Here is a 27,200-nt window from a genome sequence, read left to right on the forward strand (position 1 = left end):
CTACAAATATATACAAATTGGCAGAAAATAAATTATCTTATGTGGGCAAGTACTGACTACAAGGTTGCCTGCTGTTCATCAAGTCAAACTGCAAAGGTAAGGGAGCATTTTTCCAAAAGCAAGCAGCTTTTAATCACTGTTGATGAAACCGATGTAGAAGTCATCAGGAGGGAAGGTAATTTATTTTGTGTTTTTTTTTCTTTTTTTTTTTTTTTTTGAGATCAGAAAAGATACAGATACATAAATGAACGCATGTCGTTCTCTAATATCCAAAGGAAGATGATTAATTTTAAGCTGTAGACCATGAAACAGCGATTGGAAGATAACATACGTATGAACAAAATGTTGAATAGGTTCTAAAACACAAGTGTAAATAGATTTAGTTCTCTTACCTGGTTTTCCTTTTTGAACTAATCGCTGTTGATAACTTTATTAACTTCCTTTGCAGCCCCTAGGTCCCCACGGCATGAATTTTACCAAGTGGAAGAAATCTGATCTTTTACTGTGTACCTCTCTGATTAATCCCTTGCTAGTACACCAGGACAACTTTATTATGTTATTTAGGCAGGGAGCATAGTTAAAAGCTGACAACCAGCACCAGCTTACTTACGAAACATTGCTGAAATTCCCATATGTGCATTTCTGTGCAAGACATATCATGTTGTCCTTTGTATTCCTAATTCTTATTAGGATCTTAGTGATTCAAGGCCAACAAACAATGGGTTATTTATTTATGACACCATAAATAAAAAACATAAAAAACTGAAGGAATAAGAGCTTCTTATGTACGACAGGCATTTTTCATGCAGCACTTCTCTCTGCATGCTTTCTTTGTTCTTAATTTTGTTATGAAAAGGAGATTGTAATTTGGCTTTGACCAGCAAGGGAATTCATTTCATAAGGAAAAACCAGTCTGGAAAGTTTAGTGTGTTGGGCACAATTCTGTCATACTGACCCAATGGTCATATTAAATATATTGTTAACATACTGAAACATGCCTTTGCCATTGCCACTCGAAATCCCTTCCTTAGCAGGAAGGCCTAAGAAGAAGAGGTGGAGGAAAGGGGGACTCTGAACAACATCCTATCCACAGAAGTCATGCTTCTGACCACAATATGCTGCCCTATTACTTGTTTGTTCAAAAATACTGATTCAGCAAAGAATTTAAGCATGTGCCTAAATTTAAGCAGTTTAATTAACTTTGACGTCAGCAAGTCTACTTGTGTGCTTATAATTAGATATGTGCTTGCTGAAGCAGAGCTCATCTGAATAGAATCTCGTTGATTTTAATTTGGTCTTTTGTCTTTGCCCCTCATTTATGCTTTGCAGTGACTGAAGGATTAGCATTAAGGTTCTGATTCAGGAATGCACTTAAACAACTCATCTTTACTTACAACATGCACAAGAGGCCAAGAAAGTCTCAAAAGACAAGCATAGGCCTAAATGCCTGCCAGAATAAGGACAACTTCATGATCAAAGAATGACGAGAGAGGAGAATTATTTCACTCATGGTAAACTGGGTGGTCCAATCTTTATTTTCAAAAGTCAAGTACCTTCTGGAAAAGACAGAATACCTTTTTCCTTTTAAGGAAATGAAGAGCAAAACATTGGGCTCCACATACTATAGCTGAAAATTTATAGAAAGGAGATAATTTACAGAGAAATTTATTTTCTATAGAATCTTTTTCCACTGTTGTTAGTTCTTGATCTGTGTAGGAGACTGTTGTAAATGTTTGTTTATTTCAGTGATGGCTTTTGCATCCCAATATCAGCTATTTTAAAGCCATGTTAAAAAAAAAAACACACACACAAAACAGTAAAGCGCTAAATTTAAAAATAAAAAAATTAAAGAAAACAGTATGAAGAACATAAGAACAAGAACACCGCTCATCCAGAAAACAAAAATAACAGTTCAAGTCCCCAGAGGTGGAAAGACATGCACACCAAGGTAGAGAGCAAGATCAAAGCCCCAAGTCCTGCCAGGCTTCTCTGTTTAGCACTTCCACAGGAAAATCTGATTTATTTTAATATTCCCATGCAATTATACTCAGCACACAGATAACATCTCGAACAAGCCTTTTAACTCAGATACTTCAGCCTATTCTGTGTTTACGGTCTTCTAAAACTTGGAATATGTGACAGCCATTAACGGTAGGCTGCTACAATAAAAGGTGGATTTGGAGTATAGCAGTGGAGGGGGAAGAGGAAAACAAAGAAAAAGACGCAAATTCACTTCTGGCTACTTGTACTTCTATGCAGTAGAGCCCTATGGGAAAAAGTATAAAGACAGTTCCTCAAAATAAATAAGGAACCCAGAAGAGTACTTCTTTATGAAGACTTTCTGCTGTCTATCAGAATCCTAATCTACAAAGCTCACTGCAGGGTTTCCATATCCTCTGCACTAAGATACTGCAATGCACAGTGGGATGCCTGCGCTGCATGGTAGTGCACTGCTAATGGAGCAACTGTCAGGTGCCTCAGCTGTGCCAAGCAAGCAGTGCTGCAACGGGTCTGCGGTGCAGTCTGCATTAACTGTACTGGTAAAAAATACTTTGAAAAATAATCAGAATTATCATGGATTTTGTGATTTTTCAGAAACCTCACTTGTAATTGTGTATGTGCAGTGAGATGGCTAGTCCTTCATTTACTCAAGAACTGTTGGCACATACCTAGGTTTTGCTTTAAAAAGAACATTAAAACATAAGTTTTAATAGGTTCAGAGTCAAATTACACTAAAGAGACAGCTGATTACTATCAAGAAAACAAGTTTCTATGTATTTCAAGAGTGTGTTTTGAGACAAAAGAACAGAATGAGAACATATGGGTTGGATTATTAAAGCAAGTTGCTGTAAGTGACAGAACTAATACAATTCTTTTAAAGCCATTCAGTTTTTAAAGATAAGTTGACATACTGGGGTTGAAAGAGATGTAAGAAAAATTCATTTAGCTAGTTATTTTAGTTATGGAAGTATTATTTGAACCGCATTATTACCTGCACAGTGCATAAAATGTCATCTCGTTCCCACTACTTTGGATTCTGCGTTTACCAAAAGATTAGGTTTCCCCGAGCACATCTGGGTTTTCATCGCAAATTTTATAACGTTATCCTCTCTTTTAATTTCAGACTCTCTTACACTAATTTGCTCACCTAGAACTCACCAGCTTTGCAGGTAGAGCAGGCATAAACTGTCCTTTCCTTCTGCCCTATGTTGCAACCTCTCCTTTCTTCACACTGTATACTTCTGCTGCATTAGAAAAAGGAGCAGACTTATTTCAACTTGCCACTGCTACTCTTTTGCTTTAAAAACTGTAAACTTATAAGCAGCTGTCAGAAGAATGGTCACTCTTTGATGAGCAAGACTGATGATGTTCAGTCTGTACACACTGAAAATACAAAGTCTACAATTTCTCACCTGCCTGTGCAGCCAACAGCCAAGGCTTTCTCTCCAGAGAAAGGGAGACATAGAGGTTTCAGAAAGGGCATCAATAAGAAATAATGCTTCTAGACATGGAAACTTAAAAAGTAATTTTAGCAACTTCAACTCTGCTATAAAGGATATCTATTTTTGCATTCACAAGCTTTCTCAAGCATAGCTTTGTATTTTCAATCTCTCTGCGACCTTTATAGCTTTATTGACCTCATGATAAGTAAAGAGTTTTGGACAAAGAGATGAAAGGCAGATAAAAAACAGGACCTATGCAAATAAATATGACAATGGAACAATGATCCGGTAGAGATTTTTTTTCTTCTCTGTAGACTACATGGCACCTGTAGAAAGAATAACTGGTTTGCTTCCATGGGACTACATATACAATAAATACCAGATCATTCCAAGTTTCCAGTACATTTTCAAATCAGAGTCCAAATAATATTTTCTTTAGAATAGAAACATATAATAGATACACAGTTTTATTTTCTTACCAAAAAGCTTTCTCTCCAGAACAATCTGTATCACAGTCAGTCAGTCAGTCATGTATTGGTAATACCTTTTTAGAGACTATGCTGGGAGGTCATTATCATTTTTATCTACACAGTTTAAGACAACCTGACTGACATGTTTAAGATGAATTAAATATAGGGTCAATATACTACCCATCCTACCTCAATTTGAAAACACAACTCTCCCCAGAGTTTGATACAGTGACTCTTCCACTGTCTCTGAAGCAAAGCATATGTTCATTGCTCGTGCACCAAGACTTGAATTCTATCAGATCATGTAGAAATGAGGAACAGGGAACCTAACTTCCAGCTGCAGAAGTTAGGCAGTCTGCAGTGCTGGTTGAAGCAAAGGGGACTGTGCCAAGTCTTAGGATTTCCCCTCTGTTTTTTCGAACATCACCCTCAATGTCTTCTACTCTGTACATGACAGACAAAGAGAAAGCTGAAATGCCTGTGCACGAGTAGTTGTTCTCAAGAGATGCTAAAAGCCACTCTGTTGCCCTTCAGAGAGTCTGGGTCTTGTTTAAAGGACTGTACAGGAAAATTGGCTGCTGAACTGCATGTTGCTGATTTCTTTGCCCTGACACATGCTTTGAGTTCTTAGATTAGAAATAAATCCACTCAGTTTGAACTAAGTTTCAATTTTGGCATGTGTCAGAGTTATTGTTTAATCAATAACCAAAGGATCCCATTGAGGCTCCAGAAGCAGTTTGATGATTCACCAGCTGTGTGTCACAGTCTTAAGGACTTTGCTCTCAGCTATCATTCTTATTTCACACCATGACTTTCTCTTCCTCTAGAGACACGGAGTAATTTTGTGTGGAAGCTGATCTTGCTCGCACTGCAGTTTGGGTGTAAGGAAGGGCAGTGCAGGGCAGGAGCGCTTACAGCTTGCAGCTATCACACTGCACTACCACTGCTTTGGCTCCGCAGCCTGGCCTCTTCCTCTAGCACTGCAAGCTGGGACCAATATTTGGCTAGAAACAAATGAACACTGAATTTGAAACCCTCAAAAAATCTGCCTTTATCTACCCATTTTTCCACACACTGAAGGAAAAAGAATCACCTGGTTTTGGAAGAACATTTGTTTCTTCAGTTCTCAATATGGCTGAACTACAATCCAGCCTTTCTCCAACATACATGCAGTGATGTTCATCTTAGAAACCTGATAAATTAATTAAAATTTAAAATCAATTTACTGTCTGGCAAGGCACAACAGATATCATCACAAACCAGACACAGGAAGTTCATATAATTTCAGTTCTAACAAAAATCTACCCTGAATCTTTACTTTAGCTCTCAAGACAGCACAGCAGTGATAACTCCAACGCTTCATTGATTGCAGGTTGAGTTGCAGTTACTGTAGTTACTGCTAATTATTTCAAACAAACTCATTTGGCTGTCGTGCTAGTAGACTTCTCAGGCAAAATCTCTTTCTGCTTTCTGCAATATCTGGCTTCTCAAGGACCACTACGACCACTCCAACATTCCCAGTGGGAGGCAGCAACTGTAATAAATTTCTAACAATTTACATCTCCCAATCTCATTTCAGACCAGCAGTGAGTCATTTTTCACACTGAGAACCTAGAGGTCTCTCTGGTTCTTTGTCTTAATTGAAATTACTTCTGTAGTAAATACACTAAATAATTTCATTTGTGTTTTTTTTTTTTTTCTATGATGGAAAGACAATATCTACCAGAGTGAGCAAGATTAATGTCATTTGGGTCTGACCAGACAATCATAGGGGAGACTATCACACAAGAAACAAATACCCTGCTTTGTACGCAGACTTTCTTTTTTCAATTTATGTCCCTGGGAGCAGCCCCTGTTCATTCTTCTATTATTGAGTTCAAAGCCAAGTCAGTAAAATTTGCCTTTAAAAACATTTAAATGTATGCTTCTTGTGAAAGCTTGCTTTAGAAAATGCACATTTTAAACCAGACTGTGAACACCCAAAACTGAGGGTTAGTGTGAGCAATTGCAGGTGCAAATCTACTGAGGCCTACATGGGGGTTTGGGAAACAACAACAGAGGCAGGCAGGGGATTTTTAAAAATCTATAGCTTGTTCTGCCTATGAAAATTAGTAACCTCAGTACACTTTAAATGTAGATATTTCTCCAAGAAATAAGGATTGCATTGAAAGGGGTTGCATTTAATCATTAGGTTGATCACATTTTCCATAGGAGCTAAGTTCCTACATGAAATACTAGTACCTTAAGTTTTGCTGAGATAAAAAGCCTGAGAGTGAACTTCTAAAATCAAGCATATAGAAAAGAAAAAAAAAAAAACAACCCTTTTTTTGTAACTGTGCAAAAGAAATGCATATTCACAACAACAAAGCATAGGTTCAGCAGAAACACTATGCAGACAAATAGCAGTCAAAAAGACATTCACTGATGACTGCACAATGTCCAGGCATCTTATCAGTTAATAATCACTTAATAATCTTTTTCCTTTTGCTACATTAGGAAATGCTATGAACCTCCACAATACTTGTGTCAATGGAGGCATCTTACAGGTCCAGAAGCACCTTCATTATCACAGCTTTGTTTCTTGTACTTTCACAAAAGCCTGGTTTAAGTCACAGAAACGAGATTCAAAACAACTAAGTTTCTAGTTTCATTTGGGTTTTATTATTGTTAAGCTACTAAACTTCATTACAATTTTTGAGTGAAATCTTCTTCCATTCATTCCTCAAGCTAGGAGTTACTGATAACTGCCACAAAACATGATTTAGCATATACAGATGTGTCAAGAATTAATAAGGTAAGTGTGGATTTATTAGGATATTGAAAAAAAGTTCACAATGAGAAACAAATACCCGTGCAGTTTTTGTCAGATATTCAAAAAAATAAAAAGGGTAATTACCTCAGTATCTGGAAAATCTGTAGAGGAAACTCAACTTAATAGTGTTCTTTATGTGAGTTATTAGAAACTGAAGTTGAGACAAAACGAATCCATAAAATGGAAATGATCCAGAAGCATTATCAAACATGAACATTCTAACCTCTGTTGCATTGCTCAGAAAAATAGCTCTCACTGTATGAAGCAATGTGTTTGTTTTGGGAATATATTACTTAATAGCACTTCTCAAATCCCTTTCCTGTTATTTTGTGGTCTTTCTCCTTGAATTCCCTCTCAGAATAGGCACAAAGACTAATACAAATTAGAACAAGCTAAAATGATGAATCCTGATGATTTGTTGATTATTCTTAAACTGATACTTAAATGAACATATTTTATCACAGAGCACTTATTTAAGTACCTTGCTGTCAGCACACTTTAATAGGTGTATTTGAATCTGTGCATTAAAATGGATGAAATACTAAAACACTTACTCAGTGAGACTTCTCAGTATGGAAATTTCTCTGTATAAGGAGACACATGACATATAACATCTTGTCTATTAACCAGAGTGTTTCACAATAACTGTGTCCTCTCTGGAGAATTAGGAGCAAGAACTTTTCTTAAGAGGCTGCCTGCATTTAGGGATTGAATCGGCTGTCCTGGAACTTGATGACCTGATCTGTTCACAAAGTTCAAGCTTTTGGTCATCCAGCCCACCAGCAGCAAAAAGCTACCGGTACCCATGGAAGTTACTATGAGTTACCATTGACTACATTACTGTTCTCATGGCTGGACTGCTTTTGAACTTTGAATGCCTTCAAGACACACAGGCTGACAAAAGCCTTGGCAGGGAAGTACATTTGGATGCACTGCAGATGAAAAAGGAACACGTTAAGGATGGCATGCTGTAAGCTGAGAAAAGGTAACTTTATAAAGGGCAAATGCTGTTTTGAAGAGTTTGCTTTCTTCTTTCCTATGAATATATGTTTTTTCACAGCTGCCTTCCTTCTTTCTTTGTGACTTGCCTTGTGTTCAGAGGAACAGATACATTACTCCAAACAGCAAAAAATGAAAGATCAAAATTCACACTGTGACCAAGCTCTAACCTGTTTCAATCACCAAATTTTCAGTTTCTGAACATATATGGGGTCCCTTTAGAAGAAGACAGAAAAAAGTAATAGAAATCAACATACATTTTCTTTGGAGAATGCCAGTTCCAGTACAAATAAAGCGTGTTGTGCTCACTTATAAAAGACAGAGCTCTGGAACCACACAACAAGCTAATTCACTATACACTTTAAATCTGCAGTACAGTGAGTGTTCAGGGAGACTTACAAGTCTCATGAAAATCTAAGGCACGGAATAAGAAAACAATAGAGCTATCTTGTTGCTATAGCTGAGCCCCTGTAATTTTCCTAAGTGCTACAGCAAAGGCATTAGCACAAAAAAAAAACATTCCAACCTAGTGACAGAGTTTTACTGCCACATTTCTCAAAAAAGTCAAAATTGGTACCATGGTAACAAGGACCTGTCAAATGTCAAAAAGAACAGGCCAGATAAAGCACCTGATATTTTGCCTAGACAGAAAAAAAGCAGCAGAAGCTCTGTCATGCAACCTCCTTTATAAACAAGCGTGCACAACAGTGAATACCAACAATGAACGGAATTGCCATTCCAGCAAAATAATACCTATCTACATAGGTATGTCACAAGGCCCTAAATCTCACATTAAAGAAGAACTGCCAACCAATTGATAATGAAAAACTGCCTGATGTTTCTTCTTCTGTGGAATGGAGACCAAACACATCAGCAGCAGACACCCCAGAGGAGAGGTAAACAAGAACAGCTGAGTTTAAGGTTTACTGGGGACAGCATTTCTCTTTCTGCATGCTCTTCAGATGCTTCTCTCTGAGATGCTTGCTAACTGGCTCCTGAGTAGTCTACTGCATGCTAAGCCAATCAGATAGAGGCTCAAGATACACAATAGAATTTTCCAAACTGCAGTTCTGGCAGAGATCTGTGTTGTTCTGATCAAACTCAAGGGTGAGACAAATCTGCTGGGTACACTGAGTCTTCCTTGGGATCTCCTTTTATGCGGTCAGTGCAAATGAGGCTGTCACCAACTACAGACAATGCCACTTGCCACCAAGCAGTACTAACTTCGTTTTGATCAAGGAGAAGTGCCGACTTGTGCAAGTCAGATATACACTATAAATCTTTAGGAAAGACAGTCTTAGTCACAATACAAATATGGTTTGCCAATACATGTTTCAGAACAGAATTATTTATTTATGTGATAATAAAGTGTAATTGCCCCAGGTGTAACCATGACTCTACTACACACCTACAGGGAAAAAGGTATTTTCTGCCCTGCATAATATTGACTTTAATTAAACCAGACAAATAAAAGTAGATGGAAGATGTATTATTATCCTTGCTTCAAACCTATAAGAGTACAAAACAGAAAGTAAAGCAGTCAAGGGCACGCAGTAAGAACTCGTGCTAAGAGCTGGGAAGTGAACCTACAGATCACCTGAAAGGTAGTCAGTTTCTGCATCAAAAGCAGTTTCAGGAGGTAACAGCTAAAAGAAAGTGCCACTTTTACTTTAATGAAGTGTGTCAAGTGGACAGTTTTAGGACACTAATGCTAAGGCCCTGGATCAGACAGTTGCACAGAAATGTAACCAGAATTAAGGAATTCACAAATAAGAAAGGTTTTTAACCCAGCTTCCAACCACATTAAGAACCACATTATAAAGTCCTTTTCATAAGTTTGTTGAATTTTATCTTTTAAAAGCAATTTCATCTTTCATTTCAGTGTCTGTATTCTGTAAGCCTTTTCCAAATCCAACTGCCATAATTGTTTCTCATTTCCACATTTTATTCTATCTATATGCTAATCTAACCCGATATGCTTTTGTGGCAGCACTGTCCTGTAACTTCAAAACTCACCTTGTTCTAAGCATTTACTTTGTTATTATTTACATACAACTCATAACTCCGCTCAGCTTTAATTTCATGTCCAACCCAAGCACAGTTGTTCTACTCTGTTCTCATACAGCTGCCTACATATTCTTGTCAGTCACTTTCCTAAACGCAACTACAGTATTCACGTTTCTTCTCCAACTGTAAGAGACCATTCTGACTTGATTTGCTGACAATCTTCGGTATGAGGTATCAGACTGACATTTCATATGCTATTTCTTTCCAAATGTAGGCAAGTCGATCATTTGGTTTCTGCAAGCTGAAGGGATGCCATCAGCACTGGGTGCAGTAATTTCCATTCCATACTTCTAATCCTTTTAGCTGCCTCCCTTCCACAGAAAATATGAGTGTTATTGGAAACTTAGGCAAAATGGTCATCTAGCTTTATGCTCTAGACATACTCCTTACTTTCTACATTTTCCACATGTCTATTGCACTCTCATTCTTTCTTCCTTTTTCTCTCATGTCTGTAAGTTTGATTTAACGATACGCCAAAATATACTTTGCCTAGTCTATACTATTATTTTGAAGCAAGGCATTAAAACATACTCTAATCAGGACATAACTTAGGTTTCACTATCTTGTCCTCTGATGTTTTAATACCACCACCTTCTAATACTCTTACAGCAAATATCTTTGTTAACTTGGGGTCCATTTTACTCATAGCTTTGGTACTGTATGGACTAAGAGCAGCCCTATTACTTTACAGTTACATTACAGTGATAAAAGCTTAAAAAAAAAAAACACAACAAAGCCTAATGTAAAATCTTCGAATACCATAAATTTTTTTGTAAAATGTATGTATACAAAGCATAAAGTTTATGCTTCACATACAATTAAGAAAATTAACCAATCCTGCTCTACAAATGTAAAATCAAAAGCACAACAAGCAGAACCTAAGGGACTGAAAACAAGCCATTATCAAAAAGAGGTTGATATCTCTGTATCAAGCACGTAACACTTAGCTGCCCATCCAAGCTATCAGAGCATTTGTTTGCTGTAGCTCCTCAGTGATTGCAAAAGTACCTTTTCTGCACAGCTCTGCCCTCGGGCTTCTTTCTCTCTCTCTTTTTCAGAGATACTGAACACTGTCCTTTTCTGACAAAGCTCCCTGTATGATCTCATCCTGCCACCCCCTTGCCTGGCCTCAGCTTGGCCTCCTGACAAAAGCAAAAGTAGCTATAAGAGCAATGAAGTTCAGTAGCTCAATAAAGTATTAAAAAAAAACAAAAAAAAAAAAAACAGAAAATGATTCCCTCTCAGATTTTTTTTGAACAAACATTGATTGTTATATTCTGTTCTACTTAAATAATGGGCTTAAAGTAAAGCTACCAAATAAAATAAAAGCAGCAGGTAACATGCTCAGAAAAAGTTTTGATGTCCAAGCAGGCACCATTCTGAAAGCAGAACTCAGACATAAGGTAGAAAGAAAGGAATACGCAAACACCCCTGCACTCGCATACTAAGAGCGACTGAGGTTGCTGCAGTTTGAAAGTAAATGAGCATGCAGCTAACCTGCTGTGCCATTCCCTATAGGTGTCACAACAAGGCAAAGGAATTTGCCTCGGAAGATTTGGAGAGCAGCTGTCACCAAAAGAGAGACATATATTTTTAAAGACTTTGTCATTTGTCTTCAGGGTGGGAAACGCTGTATCTGACCTCCCGCTGATGCAGCAGCCCAGATGCAGCAGCATGGGCTAGAAGAATAAAAGGAGGCACCACTTTATTTCAGGTACAAACACCAGAAAGCAGAGACAAAAGGAACAGTCAGTAAACCATCATTACTATTTAAAAGTGCGCGACAAGTTTACAATATTTTTCATGCCACACGGGTGTCCCCCCAAGGCATATTCCAAAACAATATTAGCTAATTGTTGACTATCTCAACGGCCAAGTAAAACAAGACAGACAAAGCACAACATCAAACACTGTCTTGGCAATACTGAATTTGGGAACAGCTAAGGAGCTGACAGCTCTTGGTCGGTTCCTGTGGGTTCCTCTGGCTGAGGCTGTGCCACCTGGGAAAGCTTCTGCCCTGCCTGGCTCCAGCTGTCCATCCTTCCCTGCCATTCACAGTTTGTGGAATCATTCCCTAGACTCTTAGTTTATGAGACAGGTTAGCAGAGACCTATCACTAAAATTTTTTAAACCAAGTGGCATGAAATAGTGTGGGGCTGACTGCATTAACCAGAGGTGTGTATTTCCGAGCCAGCTGTGAAGCCAGGTGTCACACTCTCTTACTTCAGGCTCCAGATGTCTTCCAACTGTAACTACAGATACCATTGGACACCACCATGGGTATCCTAACTCTCAGCTGGGCTCTGCGGAGAGCCAGCCAGACAAAAATCGAGCCATACCAGCAAACACTTTTCTGCCAGTTTCTTCCTGGGGAGATCCACCAATTTCACTGAGCAGAGCTGCAGAGCCTGAGAGCCACCAATATAAGGCCACTAGAGGTGTCCTGACCTTCAGGACATCAGCCAATAAGTCTCATAGTAGTTTATACAAAGGCACTAATAGCAAGTGGCCCTCCAAAGGGTTTAATTTAAGTTTTTTCTTTTCATAATTCAGAGTGTCAGAAATTACACACCGTGGATTAAAAGTATCTTTAGAGCTATCTCTTTGGGAGCATTAAATTCCTACTTGAAGGGATGAATTCAAGCCACTGTAAATTTCCCTTCAGCCCAGTGGAAGGGAAAAACAAATTCTTCTTCATTAAAGATAATGCCATCTACATTAGGAAACTTCTGTCAGAAAGTGATGAAGAAATGTTGAAGGTGTCTTTCAATAGACTTAAAAGGAAAAAGAATGAGTTACTCAAAACAGCATGCAAGAATCCTTATCAACTTAAGCAAATCATAAAATGCCACTTTCAATGATGTTCACTATTAAAATAAAACAACCAACACAACAACAACAACAAGCAAGAGACAATCTCAACATTTTTATGATAACTGAATGATGGAGCAGAGCCACTGTTACTTCAGAAAATACGTTCAGATGTTGAAGAAGAAAAATTGGGAAGGTTTGAAACAATTTCATATCTGTAATCCTCACCTGTCAGTCTTACAAGCAACCCATTCAATTCTGTAGCTCTTGCAGGTCATATGTGAGCTTAACACCATTAAGAGTAGGGACTGTATTTGATATTTCACAAAATATATTATGGCATGCTCCAAGTTATGAATACTTAATACAGGCAAAAGGAACAATAAAAATGCAATGTGGTTGGGCATGCTGAAATCCCAGGAACAACAGCTGAAACAACGAAATACATGATAAAACTAAAGTAGTTGTGAAACCAACTATTTAAGATCACTGGTAATATATTAGTTATGTATGTGTCTGGGAAGTACAAAGCCAAAAAAACAACAACGACGACAACAAAAGACTGAAAAGCAGTTTTTTTTAAATTACACTGGGAGAAGAGCTCGTGACTTCATTATCAACTTTCCCTGTGTTGCATCAATTAACAATGGAAAGACTGAAATCTGTATGGATTGCTGGGGTAGTGAGCATGGGGGAACAGAAAGGGATACTCCAAAAAAATAACTATTTGTGGAAATAAAACACAAAAACTGGGTTATTCTACGACTGACAGTGGCTTTCAAGACTATCCTCTGATGCCTGTTAGAAAGGAAAAGGACTATAACATGAAAAAATCCCCAAGATTGACAACTTCACCTCCACATTGATAGAGACACACCTCAGAAAGAACTGTTGAGAGGGAGTATGAATACTTTTACCAGGAATCAAAAGTCTCGGTTAATGCACTCCTAGCTTGAAATCCTCACACAAGCCTTAAAAACCCCACAGAGAAGTGACAGCTAACAGCTGGAGAAGCTTGCTATGAATTCAGAAAAAGGGAGATTGTGCCTGGTTAACTATATGTTTTATCTTCCACAAAGTTTTCCTGGAAGAAAATTAGACAGTTCATTGGACTATATATTAATTGAGTAAAATTAATAATCCATTCCCATACAGAGGATTAATCAGAGAGTCCGATTAACATGCTATGATATGAAAGCCACTTTTTCGTGGGGAACTCCTTAGAGCTCTCAAGACTGAAGGACAGTTATGAGAGAAAGAAGTTCGGGGTTGATAAAAACTGGTAAGGAACATAAAAATAAATGCTACTAATACCCACATAGTTGACTGCACATTACTGTTTTGGAAAAAGGTAATCTTTTCTGATGTTCAAACACTGCGACTGTGTATCAGTTGCTAACCAGAAAAGTTATCTATACTCTGGAACAGAGCATCTATCTGCCTGTTTTTCAAGCCAGTACTCATTACATTGGGATTCATCAGCTAAAAAAAAAATCAGAATTGAATGTTCCAGATAAATACAACACAATGTGAGAAGCAGCAAGATCTTAAAGTGCATTTTATGCTTTTACTATACAAAAGAGCAATAGTGATACATCATAATCAAATATTGTTACTTCATCAGAGCCCCATAACAGATTATTTATGTAAAATACCTCAAAATTCAAAAACAAATGAGTAGACCTACAAGAAACTGTGCTACTTCTTTACACAGACATATGCAGTCCGGAAATGAAAGCCTGGCAACAGCTGTATCTGAAACTACAGATTGAACGTGAAAGATGTAGAGAGGTTGACATATGACATAAAATCAATGGTTTATCAAGATGGAGGGGTCTGAGAGTGCTCATTCCCTCCCTGAGATTACTGAACATCAGTGTTTCTGAAAGTAATGCTTCATCAAACAGGACAACAAACAGCACTACTTGGGAAACACGCATGCTGCCTTAGTCATTTGTCTTCAGAAGAGCATGCTATTAAAATGCTAGGATCTGCAGCACTGTTGCCATGGTATACTTAGTTGTCTTTTGTTTTTAAAGAACCAATTAGGTAGTAAGCAGTAGTTATTCTGAGTATGATCATTCAAAAATCATTGATATACCAAAAAAGACGTTTCCTACCCGCTGATTTTGGAGTGAATTTGTCCCTGTTGGCTGCACATACTGCCAGTAGCCTGTATCCAAGATCCAAGTCAAATCCTTGCTGAGCTGCCACTCGACTAACCACCTGCAGAGGGAAATAAAGAAAGCTTCATTAGGGGTTACTCGAGCCTCTTTCAAAGTTGCATTAACCTGCTTATCAGCACTAATGTTAGACAACTGAATCTGCTGTTGCAATATCCACAGTACAAATATGATATAAGTCTGTAGTTAACACTGCAAGCACAGCAAAGTGAACACATGGATCTCTTCTGGTGATCTCGTTATTTAAACACATGCCAGAAGAAAAGCCTCATAGATCACTTAAAGTTGGAGGGACAAAGATTTTCCAGAAAAAAATAAATTAAAAAAAGACCATATGAGAAGATTATACAGAATACACTTCACTGTACTTGAGAATTGAGAATAAGCAATCTCCTACATCTCTGTCCCTGGGTCACAGTTCCTGGCCCTATTCTTAAGAGCACTGCACATGTCCTTTAGGTTAAAATGCCCTCCTCCTCTACTGTGATCAGTGTCACAGTTGCTGCATTTCAACAATACTGTATTGCGAAAAACATTTACTATTGCTTTTAGAATAAATAGGCCTGTGCCTATTTGCCAGACAAATTAAATATAGAAAGAAGGGCTTGGTCTTTCTTTCTTTCTTTTTTTTTCCTTTTTAATTTCTTGTAGTAAAAAGGAGCTTAACTAGAAGGAATCTAAATTTCTTGTAGGACTAGCCGAACTAGGTAAATGACAGACCAGGGTTAAGGATGGAAAGTAGTCAACAGCTCCTCCAGGCCAGCAACTCAACTATCAGCCAAGAATGTATCCTCATAAAAATCTGTATAGTATAAACACAATACTGTGGTCGTTCTGGCAAACTATGCTACAGTTATTCACAGCAGAGCTTTTAATTGCCTTTGGGTTGCACAGGATGACTTCAGACTCTGAAGCATAGAGAAAACTGATTACACTTAACATATTCTTTCAGAACTTCGAATTGAAACAGTGGCCAAAGAACTCCACAAGAAACAAAACACCATTTCCCTGAGTGAAGTAAAAGAAAGTTGCAATCCTAAATAGCTTAGATATCCTTTTCCCACCCATCTCCATTTGAAAAATTCTTTCTAAATCAGTGACGGTGCAATAACCCATGTCCAGCACTGACTCCCCAAAGATGCAATGACACAGAACAGAGTAAGGAATCAAGATATATGACAACCTAGAGATTATAAATGAATTCACCTTTCTGGCCTACATTCTGAACACTGTAACATGAAGCTTATTATCTGGCATTTTTTTTTCCAGTATCCACTTTCTCAAGAAAGAATTATCCTAGATATTATTAGATTTTTGTTGTTGCTTTTCCTACTAATTTAGAAATTACAAATTCATCTGAATTTACCAAGCAGGAATGATGCTTCCCTAATTTTTTCTACCTTCCCAGTCTCAAATCTGAGCAGTAGGGGACTTCAGGGGAGTTAAAAGAGAATTTGGAATTATCAATACTACAAAGCAGTACTACCAGTAGTGCACACTCATATCTGTATTTTAGCTCTTGTTTCTCCTTACAGTTAAAATTGACTAAGTTGACTACAGGAAAGAGAAAATAATTTGGGAGGAAAGCTGCAAATATTTTTGATAAATGAAAAAACATCTGATTTGGTAGATCAAACTTTAATCATTTACATACAACAGTTCTTAATATTCTCATTATGAGGCTGAGTTTGAACTAGCATCAAGATAAAAATTAGAACAAACAAAATATATGGAAAAGAACAATAAGATAACAACTAGAGATTTTGTATTTCATTAAAGATCAACAAGAGGAGGAAAAAAATGGTGGGTTGCTATGAGATTCAGGGGACACTTCCATGCTTAAGTATTCCCTTTCTGAATCCCAGCGTTACCGCAGCTCACTGACAGGTACATGCAAGAGAAGGGACCGGTAGGAAACAGAAGAATTCATTTAAACTAATGAAAGCCTTGTTAAAAGTTCCTGAGGACAATGTGCCATTAATGCGTAAACATTATTTAATTTCCTTCAGGCACCATCCACCACATGATCACAAAGAAAGGGCCTTCCCATTTTCTTTCTTGGAAAAGCATTATCATCAAACTACTCATTTTGAAGCCAGTCAGGAACGAAGGCAGATACGCCCATTCATCAGCAAGCACACAGTAACTAAAGAAACCTGCATCATGTGCTTCTATGCTTAGTTCATTTTAAAAAGTGCAGTTATGAATACTGAGACACACTTGCTACAGGTCTAGTCAGTACTCTGAACTGACATTATGCTAATTATGGAAATCAGGTCCCTTAAGACAATTCAGAAAATACAGAAATCATAAACTCCTGAACACACGACTACCTATGATTGCAATGTCTTCACAAAAGAGAATGGAAAGAAAGAGCAGACCAAGGTCTACTCTCTTACACTCTCATTTGGCAGCAGTTTCCTTCTCTGAATTTCCTCTAACAGTCAGAGAAAATCCTGCTCTGTACCCTGCTGTGGCTGATAGAAAGCAGAGCTCACAGTGCTGGCCATGCCCTTATGGCCTGGGCACCATCTTGTGCAGGCTCAACATGGCATGGGCCAGGCTGTGCCTCTCCCACAAGCACAGCAGGCAGGAGAGCAAGTGAGAGGGGGAACAACCCAAATTTGTAAGCCTGGTGAAGTCAGCCGGTCAAGTGTCACTCTTTGCTTAAGTTTTTCATTAAAAAAAAATAATAGAGGAAAACAAATTAAAATTCACTTTTGTTAAAAAATAATCTAAATTTGACAGGTTTTCCATTGAAAGAGAGGACAGAAAATCTTCCTCCCCTCAGAGAGCAAAACCAAAATGCCCAACTACTAAATGGAAAACAAACATTTTTAATAAAATTTCCATTTTGCCAACAGTTATTTTCCACCCAAGTTTTTCTTCTCCCCACTCCTCTAAGGCTGGAAGAAGCTGTGTGAAACAAACTGCTCTGGCAGTGCTCAGGAGGTCACGCCATGTCCTGCTGCTCCCCAGCCTTTGGATGCTACACACTGCTCCTCAGCCACTGTCCTGCCTACACGGATACAGCAGGTCAACTTTATGTCCAGTGTCTTTGTAGGGTCTGTCAAAAATTTGTAGGTTTGTCACAAAATTTTTAACTGACTGTATTTAACATCCTTCTCTCAATAGTAGCAGCCGAAGACTTACTTTTATATTAAACTGAAAGTTGAATAGAGTGGTTTGTGTGCCCTCCAACAAGGGCTGCAGGCTGCTCACAGCTGCAGAAGCATTGCATCATTTCTTATACTGCTCATTGGATACTGGGGAGGCTTTCCTCCTATGAAATTGTATACCAGGGACTTCCTATCTCTTTAAATAAAAATTGGGATTCTCAGAAGCAAGACAATAAATGTTCTGCATGAATATGGTCCAGAAAACACAAAGAATCAACTAGAAGACTGTTGGTAAATTTAACATATTCAAACCAGTAGACCCTAATGAAATGTACCTCAGAGTGCCTCAAAGGAACTAGCCTGGGCAAACCTGGTAACTGCTTATGATTATTGCCAGGAATTCATTCAAGGCAGAGGCTTTGGAGGCACACCAGATCTCTGTCTGTGAGATGGTTAAAAGATGAATCTCAGAAATTACAGTTACTCGTTCTGATAACAAAATAAATTACTAAATCAGTATTATGTGTGCAATACAGAACATCACCCCGAATCCATCAGCATAGTGCAGTTTTCTTCTCTGATGAGTTAACTTGCCTTGTAAATGTAAGGAAAGTAGTGCATCTATCTTATTTCAAATAGGCTTTTGACATTGCTCAATATGGCATCGTTGCAACAGACGAGCAGAGCTTAGATGACATTAGTATAAACTTACTTAAAAAACTTTTAAAATTATAAAAGCTTATAAACTTACTTATAAACTATTGACTAATATTCCTCTGCCAGATCACAACATGTCCTAGCTACAGGCCATTTCTATGTGTTCTATTTTGACACAGACAATGAAAAAAGTTAACTTGCAAAACCTCTACATGATAACATGCAGAGGAGTCTGCAAACACTTAAGACCATGATAAGAGTTCAAAATAACCTTGAAAAACTGTAGAAATGTTTCAAAAATTAAAACATGTATGAACTATTATAGATGCACAGAAAAATCGGACACCAAAACAGAAAATTAGGCATAACTGGTGAGGCAGAAATACTGAAGAAATGAATTCAGACATCAACAACATGAATAAAATGTTGAAAATGAATCTCTGAAGAATGTATCACTAGTTTCATTTTAATCCGAGAGAAAAGAGCAGCAGATAAGGGGATTGGCTTCAAATAATCAATTTTCACATGTGTGCACAAAATCAGTATTGTGTGAGTTATGCAGAACTTCATCATGAATCCATCAGATTCATGTGCAACTAGAATTCATCTGCCCAGTGTACAAGTGGCTGAGGATAAATACTGGGAAAACTTTTGAGGTTCAAGCACTAGAACAAAGTACCAATCTCTCTCTGGAGTCTGGCGGTTGGGGTTTTTATAGCAGACTACTCAATATCTATAAAACATTTAAGATTAGGGAAAAAGATAAGATATTAAGCTCTCTTAGATCCATCCATCCTAAACTTAATCTCAGCAATGTGGATACCTGTTGCCAGCTGGTGTCATGCCACTTTGCCTGGACCCACACAAGCAACACTCCCAAGTGTGAAATCTGCCATGATTTAGATCATACTTGAGTAACAATGTTGATCAGGTGGGATTGAATCAACACGGTATCAATTACCAACATTATGGTTAAGTGATCTGATACCACTTGCTAACATACTTGGGCTTTCTCTAACTGCAAATTCAACTTCAGCACACAGGCAAAGATTCGGATAACACACAGTGGCAATGTGCATTCAAACACGATCTCATTCCGCAGTGCTGTGAGCATGCATCTTACTTGGCCTAAGCACACATGCCATGAAATTCAGTGGAAAAGTAGAGCACAAATATATATATATAATATATATTTGTCAATGACACCATAATGATAAAGAGGAAACTGCTTAGCCAGCCAGCACAAGGTTCAATACTTAGTATTCCTCTATGGTATTCTACAAACTTGTTTCCTAATATTTTTCCGACACAAACTAGAAACATCCAGCTTTTATTTTAACTGAGATATAGTACTGATACTAAAACTAATGCATACTTATTTGCAAAAAAACATAATTTTAATGGTAACTGCCAGTACAAAAATCTGATTTCCAAAAGCCTTTCAAATCTTTAATCTGGACAATACTGCATTCATAACTGAGATGTCAAATTCACCACCTGTGACACAGCTTTGCAGAGATCCAGATGACAGGGTCATTGACAGTGAGGGCAAAATTTTGAGAGTTAAGTTTTAATAATGAGAAAAGCTGAGAAATTCAGCTACCAAGTTCTTTTTCTCTGCTGAATTTAATTGCTTTTTTTTTTTTTTTTTTTCCTTTCTGCAGGACTAAGGATGTACACCCCAGCAAGCTCTCCTCCCTGCCCTTCTTGTCATCACACCACGAAGTACTGGAACAACGTACCTCTTAACCTAACAGGCCTGTTAATCAAGAGGGCTATATGGCTGCTTATTACAAAACTCCCTTCCCATTATGTTGCACTTTCAAAGAATCTCTTAACTAGCAGCAGTCAAGAGCACCCCCCCCTGCTGGCATCAGAATGAATTTTTCCAATTCAATTTGCTGGCTGCTCAAAACTAAAAATGCCAGCTGATTGCTAGTTCAGACAGCTCTGTGTTCAGCCACTTGTGCATACTTGAAATTATCTGAATGCAGTTTGAAGACTACAGCAGAAATTTTGTAATTAGAATTCTGCAATGTAGATGGTAATTTTTCCCCCTTGGTAACACACAGAGATCAGATAAACAGGAAGCAAATTGAAGAATTTTGCAACATGAATGGAGATCTGCTTCAAGCAGAAAAAAGGGAAAGGGAGGAAGATATCTTTGTGATCTGAAGTCTTGGTCTGATGTGACTCTTACATTCTAATTGCAGAAGAGCTGCCTCAACAATACAGACAATCAAAGCAGGTGAGTAAAGTTACACATCATTAGCTAGTTTTTGGTTTTTGATGCTTGAAAACAGATGCTAGACAGGTTCTGCAGATGTAAAAGTCTCTGTTCAAACTAGTATTCTCTTAAATATATTTCCAGCCCCAGTCGGTGGATAAGGACTGTATTTTCAAAATGAAATAAAATAAAATGCTATACTTGCTATCTAATTCTTTGTCACTTCCTGAAACACACCATGCAAAATAAGGATACTTCCTCCTTTCCTCCTCCTCCTCTCCTCTGCATGTCTCTAACAAGCATAAAAACAGAAGAGAAGGTCCCCACCTTCTCTAACTGAACAGCAACTCTAACTGAAATTTTCTCCCAGAGGAGAAAAATGTTTTAACAAAGCCAGCTGATCGCTGGGTCACTGCAATACTGTTGTCACCTGAGTCCATACAGGTTTTGAGCAATGATACAGATGAAACAAAGTCAGCACCTGAAGAAAGTAATATAGGAATATTAAAAGCATTTTAATTTGAACAGCACCACATTTCAAACAAAAGCTTCAAAGCTGTAAAATAACACAACTAACAAAATCAAGTTTTTTTTTTTAAAAAAAAAGGCTTTAGAATATCTTAAGGTCATATGACAGCCAGTAACACTGAGTTATTTGCTAGCATTATGAGCTGCTCTAGAGAGGACTGTTCTGTGCCTGCTGGCTGTGCTCTGTCAGTACAGCTTGTACAGAGCCCAAGGTGCTGTGTGCTGGAAACAGACAAAATGCACATGAATGGAAATGCATGGAGAGCGGACAATGGAAGAAGAATTCCTTCCCCATTAACTTCTTGTCTAGAAGTCTTGGATGCAAACACTAAAAGCAACACTTCTAGGGCTCTAATGGGCAGCTGCATCCTGGTGTTTTCTGGGTATAGACCGTGCTGAACCAACTCTCCCAACTGCAATTACTCTGATTCAGATCTTAAATGGTTATGAAAAGTAATTTTTGATGTCCCATGCTGACTGTGATTATATGCTTTTCTGCATTAAGCAGAATGAATCTAGCCAGGTGTGAAGACAAACTAGGAGTAGATACCTTGTGAACACATTAGCACAACTTTGTTGGTTTTGCTGTTTGAGGCATCCTGTTGTGGAAACTTGACATAATTCAAAGATATGGCTTTTGTCCTACTTTTTAAAATCAATTAGGTTTAATTTTGCATTGGATGAACTATAGTAGATTTCTGTATCGTGAACTTTTAAAAATGACTGAAAAGTCTAAACAATCTAAATTCCACAATTTTCCAAGGAGAAACAGATATCAAGAGGTTATTGTACAATGTATCACAATCACTAAAAATGAGCCTACTATAGATACTTCCAAAGGTTAAACACAGATGCCTGTTATTTCAGCAATTCTCTTAAGAAGTACTGAGATCTAGTAAGAGTTATGAGCAATACAAAAGATTCAAACGAAATCCATGATCTTTGGATTGAGTACAACTAGGACTGCAGCTTTGAGTGTTTTTTTTTTCTTTCAACTTAGAGATGAAATACTTAAAGAAAGATGCATGAATTTCTCACATTTGATGACTGAGATAGACCCAACATTCGGAGAGGAAATGTAGAGTAGTAAGACAGTGGAGAAAATAAATACATTTTTAATGAATATCTCAGCATAGCTTTTTGTGGTCAAACTGGGTAGGAAGAGTCAACTTTCAGATAAGAAAAAGGTCTTATGTCCCAACCAGGGTGGCCATTTTTCACAAGAAAAGCTCTCTTATACTCAGTGCTCAGGCCAACAGCTAACTCAGGTAAGCACATCCTGTTTACCTAAATTCATTCTACTGTCCAAAATCATTCTGGTGTCAGGATTTAATTTGACTAACCCTGTAGGTACAGTTACAGAGCAACTGCACTCAGCTGTACTTCTCTCTCCAGTATTTCGTTTTCAGGCACACTGCTGAAGAGTCCTAAAAATGATGAACTCTTGTGTGTTGTAACTCTCAAGAACGATGAGAGACTAAAGAAGTGCCTTTATTGTCCTTTGCTGAAAGCAGCATCAGACAAGTCTTTAAATCTGTCTATTTTGCTCTCAGCTGTCCTCTGGTTTCCATTTTTGCTGCAGCACAAACATTAAAGATAACCATGTCCTCAGTGAGATCATTTACAAGTTCAACTGTTTGGCAAGAGCAGACCTTGAGAAGAGACTAGAGTGGATATAAGAAAAAGGAGCAAAGTGTGAGACAACTTTGTCCAGCCAAACTAGAGTTGTTTTTTAATTGCTATATGGGAACATAAGTTATTTCTGTCAGACAAAAGTAAAGTAACGCCATATACAGGTTTTTCAAATACCAATAATCCTAAAGTTATCAATAATATTAGTCTTACCATAGTATCATCTCATCCTAGAAGTCTTCATTAGTTACAAACTCTAGAATCAGAAACTCTTTCAATTATAATAAAAATATAGCTACATTTGCTTTGTGGAAAGCGGAGGCTATCTTACAGTTCCTTCGACCACTGTGCAAGAGTTAAAGTCACATACCAAAAATCATATCCATTACAATTTCAGTAAGTTACAGGATTAATGATTTCAATTTTTATTCGATTTTTGTCAACGGACAATTCTATCTGTCTTCAAAATAACCACTGTAGAAAACTAACACCTAGCTTTCCTTGGGAAGTTAGAAAGGAGTTCGCTGTCTCTGAGAAAGAGCATAATTTGTTTACATGTGTTCCATCAGAGCTGTTAAAGGGAATCTTTCTGCAGCCTGTAACTTCCAAGAAAGAAAGCACATTCAAAGCTGATCCCTCCATCCTTGATATATTATTTATTTGTTTAAATGTTCAGAGTTTTTTATGAACTTCTATTACCTGCTCACTTCAGTGACTTTATATTATGGCCAAACATAAAAAGGTAAACTTTAGAATAAGTGTCCATCAGATTCTTCAGACGTAACAGTGATGCAAATACAATCATACACACTCACACACACCTGTCTATCTGATAAATTCTCAGCTGCTGTACCAATTCCCAAGTTTCCTTTTGAGATAGGAAACTCACACCTGCTAGGTTGCACAGATCATCACTGGAGCCTATAGCAGCAATTTCAATTTCAGTCATATCAAAGTACTGCTGATACATAAAAGTCAATTATTTACTGTTCAACATAAGCTCTCTGTTTAGCTAACCTGATTTCTGTAAATGCTTGCATTACAAGTAAAGAACAGGAAACCCCTATTAGCAAGCTATTTTATATATTATCATCAAAAGAAGTGATTCCACAAATAAAGTTGGAAGTTTTGCTGGTGATGTCCACACAGAATATTTCTAAGACCTCTTTTTTCTGTATCCCTTCAGGTTCTGTTAGATTGGCACCAGGAATAAAAACACACTGTTGTTATAAAGGGAATCGGATATTACCAAGAGTGAACACAGAAAGATGGTGCACAGGAAAAACAGAATTAATTTAAGAACCACTCATTATATTAAAGCACGATGTCAAGACTCTGAGTGCTTTTTTAAAAAAATTAATAAGATAAATTCAACTAAGTTAATTTTTGAAAAATATTAAATAGACTCAAAAGAAGCAAATAATCTGTTATACTTGCAGAGCTACCATTAAATTCTCTACTCATAATACAACAGATGTGTTTTGGCACTCTGGCTTTACACCTGGATGCATTTAAACTTTGATGTGTGTGAATGGATGATTTGTTCATTCCTGAAAGAGCTTGCCCTTCTGCAGCCATGACATTAATACATTTCAATATGCATTAGTACATACTGCATTATCCACTAGGATAATATTATGCTCTCATATCCTTTGATGGATCTAAGAGCAGTTTAGTATAGTGCTTTTTCTCTCGTCAGAGAGCTAACAGAATAGTGTCATAAGAGAAAAAAAATCCTGTGCAATAAAGAGGAGGAGCCTTATAAGCAAGCATCTTTAGCTTTTGCAGAATTTCAGGAATAATTGCACTTGCCCTTGGGAATCCACGGAACTCAGATGTTATAATGATGGTAGAGACTACTTGCTTTAAAAAGTATAGGAGTATTAAGGGAAGCTATTTTTGAAGGTCATTGTAAATACTGGCAAAGTAAGACAATAATCTTGTTCTAGGTTGAATACTCCTTCATATTGTTGGGTTTTTTCATTTTTGTTTTCTTTTAGCGTAATCTTCACAGAGCAAAACATTGATAAACTTTGTCAGCATTACAAAAAATGGCTCTTGATAGTACAGAATACATCATTAAGCAAGTTAATGTTAAATTTACTCATAACATTCTAATATTTCACTTACTCTCAACTCCCTGGAGACAGACTTAAGTTCTAATATGCGTATTAAATATAGATAGAGGTATATTATTGTTATTAAATTGCACTATGTATTATTATTCTACAGATAGGAATACAACATTTCCATCTCTTTCTCGTGCTCTGTAAGGACAGTGAATCAGTAGCAGTCAGACCTTATCTTGACCTTGCACTTGGGCAGAGCTGCAAGTCTGCTTATGGAGAAAGAAAAGATTTAAACAGCGAGGAAGTTGCATGTCACATTAACAGCATTCTAGCAGAAATCTGCAGAGAAATAGTGGACAGGTTGTCTACACATACTTGAGTTGTGTCTCCTTTCTTGAATGCTAACCTCAAAATACCAGCTAAGTTTTAAAAAAGCATAAATAAAATCCACACCTTCTTATATCATTGGATTTATTTCAACTTTGCAACACAGGAATCTGAAGGATGCTATACACTAGAGCACACTAAGATGGAGCCATTCCTTAACATTTGGATTTCTGCACCTAAATCTAAGTCTCAGTGTCTTTTTTTATACATCAGTTGCATACTGCGTGAGAATAATCCCTGTGCTTTTACTCCTTCCCAGCAAGTACAAAGATGATCTCTACATTAATCATTTTACAGTTTCTGTCTCCTTCCTAACTATTTGTATCGGCTTGCTCTGCAAATCGTGGTGAAGCTTTAGAACACTCCTACTGCAGACAGAGTTCAATTCCTCTAAAGCCTTGACAAAACATAATAATTTTGGAGTGGAACCTGCTGCTGGATGCATGGGAAATAAAGCACTGAAAACAAAAAATGCTGTTGAGCACACAATGAAATATGTTTTCAATGCATTATAATCAAGTTGCTTTAGAAACGACAGCAGTCTTAATAAGAAATGAATAGAAGGAAGAACAACAAAGTCAATAAAATTGTTGTAATTATTATGCTAGGATTAGACCTGGAATCCATACATGCAACAAACCAAACACGTAGCAACATTGTTCAGCTGGAGGTTCTGCATGCTTGAGGTTGAATATAAGTAGACCTTCAAAACACCAAAGGCTGAGGCAGGGAAATAAATGCCCATGAAGTCTGTTAACTCCACAGGAAGAGATCTCAGTTGGCAATTTCAAAGCATGAAAATAAATACTGTACGTACATGTAAAGTAACCTAGTATACACTATGTATCATTTTTTTTTTCCTCATTTTATCATCTAATTAACTTCTTGCTACTAAATCTTGCTACCTGAGATGCAACATACTCAAATAAACGGTTGTAAGAATCTGCCTTCGTGTGTTAAAGATAAAATGATGAAAGACAGAAAATTCAGACCCCCTTGGCCACACATTAGAAACCAGGGGATCAGAACTGCCAACACATGCAGACTGGACATACCGTCAAACAACCCATCAGGCTCTGCTCAAACGGTCTCTGAAAGGCTCTGGGGTCACCACACCAGTCCAGGAGCTCTGTAGCTGCATTATGGAAGTTCGCAGGGTTCTGTAAGTGCTGACAAAGGAAAATGAAGAAACACAGTAAATAACACACACACAAAGGCTGACATGCTGCTTTCCACATCATGTTAATGCAAAGTTTGGGAACTAGGAATGGTATACATTTTGGAAGTGAAACCAGAAATTGCAAAGCAAACACAGACGATCCTACTTTAATTAATTCTCGTTACTATCGCAGACTTCCTAATTTTCTAATATGAATTTGTTAGAGATGAGCTAAAGCCGGAATCCCAGAGGTCATCCATACTTGTACCCCCAGAACATTACCTCTCACATCTGCAAACTTGGGCACCAAAACTGTCTGAATCTAAATTCAGTGAAATTTCAGTTCTGCATTCAAAATCCTAATCTTAGTCTCATGCTCAGTTGCTGGGACATGCCAGTGCAGCCATGCCTTCCAATACTGAGTTTCATCTTTGCCTGCCAGCAGTCTCAGGAAATACCAGTGACAGAGCCAAACTGACACAATACACTGATCCCTTCTATCAATTTTGCTTTCTGTTTACCATGAAGCGTCACAGTGAGCAATTGGGAGGATCAACTTTGAGATGACAAAAATAGGAAGAATTGTTCTTGACTGAGGTGTGGCTGGGATGCTGATACAATTGAAAATGTGAAAACA

At 37.6% G+C, this 27,200-nt stretch overlaps 1 protein-coding gene across 10 annotated transcripts in view; it reads right to left on the reverse strand.

The window, feature by feature from the left end:
• Positions 1-27,200, reverse strand: part of ZMIZ1 (zinc finger MIZ-type containing 1) — a 326,518-nt gene that overhangs the window by 109,191 nt on the left and 190,127 nt on the right. For all 10 annotated transcript variants that reach the window (XM_031602968.2, XM_090144977.1, XM_031602969.2 and 7 more), the window contains 2 exons: positions 26,460-26,573; positions 14,723-14,828 (listed from right to left, as the gene is read on the reverse strand). In XM_031602968.2, the coding sequence (XP_031458828.1) occupies positions 14,723-14,828; positions 26,460-26,573 (220 nt within the window). The remainder of the gene's footprint in view (positions 1-14,722; positions 14,829-26,459; positions 26,574-27,200) is intronic.

Source organism: Phasianus colchicus, chromosome 8, assembly GCF_987193195.1.
Source record: "Phasianus colchicus chromosome 8, bPhaCol1.hap1.1, whole genome shotgun sequence".
Lineage (NCBI taxonomy): Eukaryota > Metazoa > Chordata > Aves > Galliformes > Phasianidae > Phasianus > Phasianus colchicus.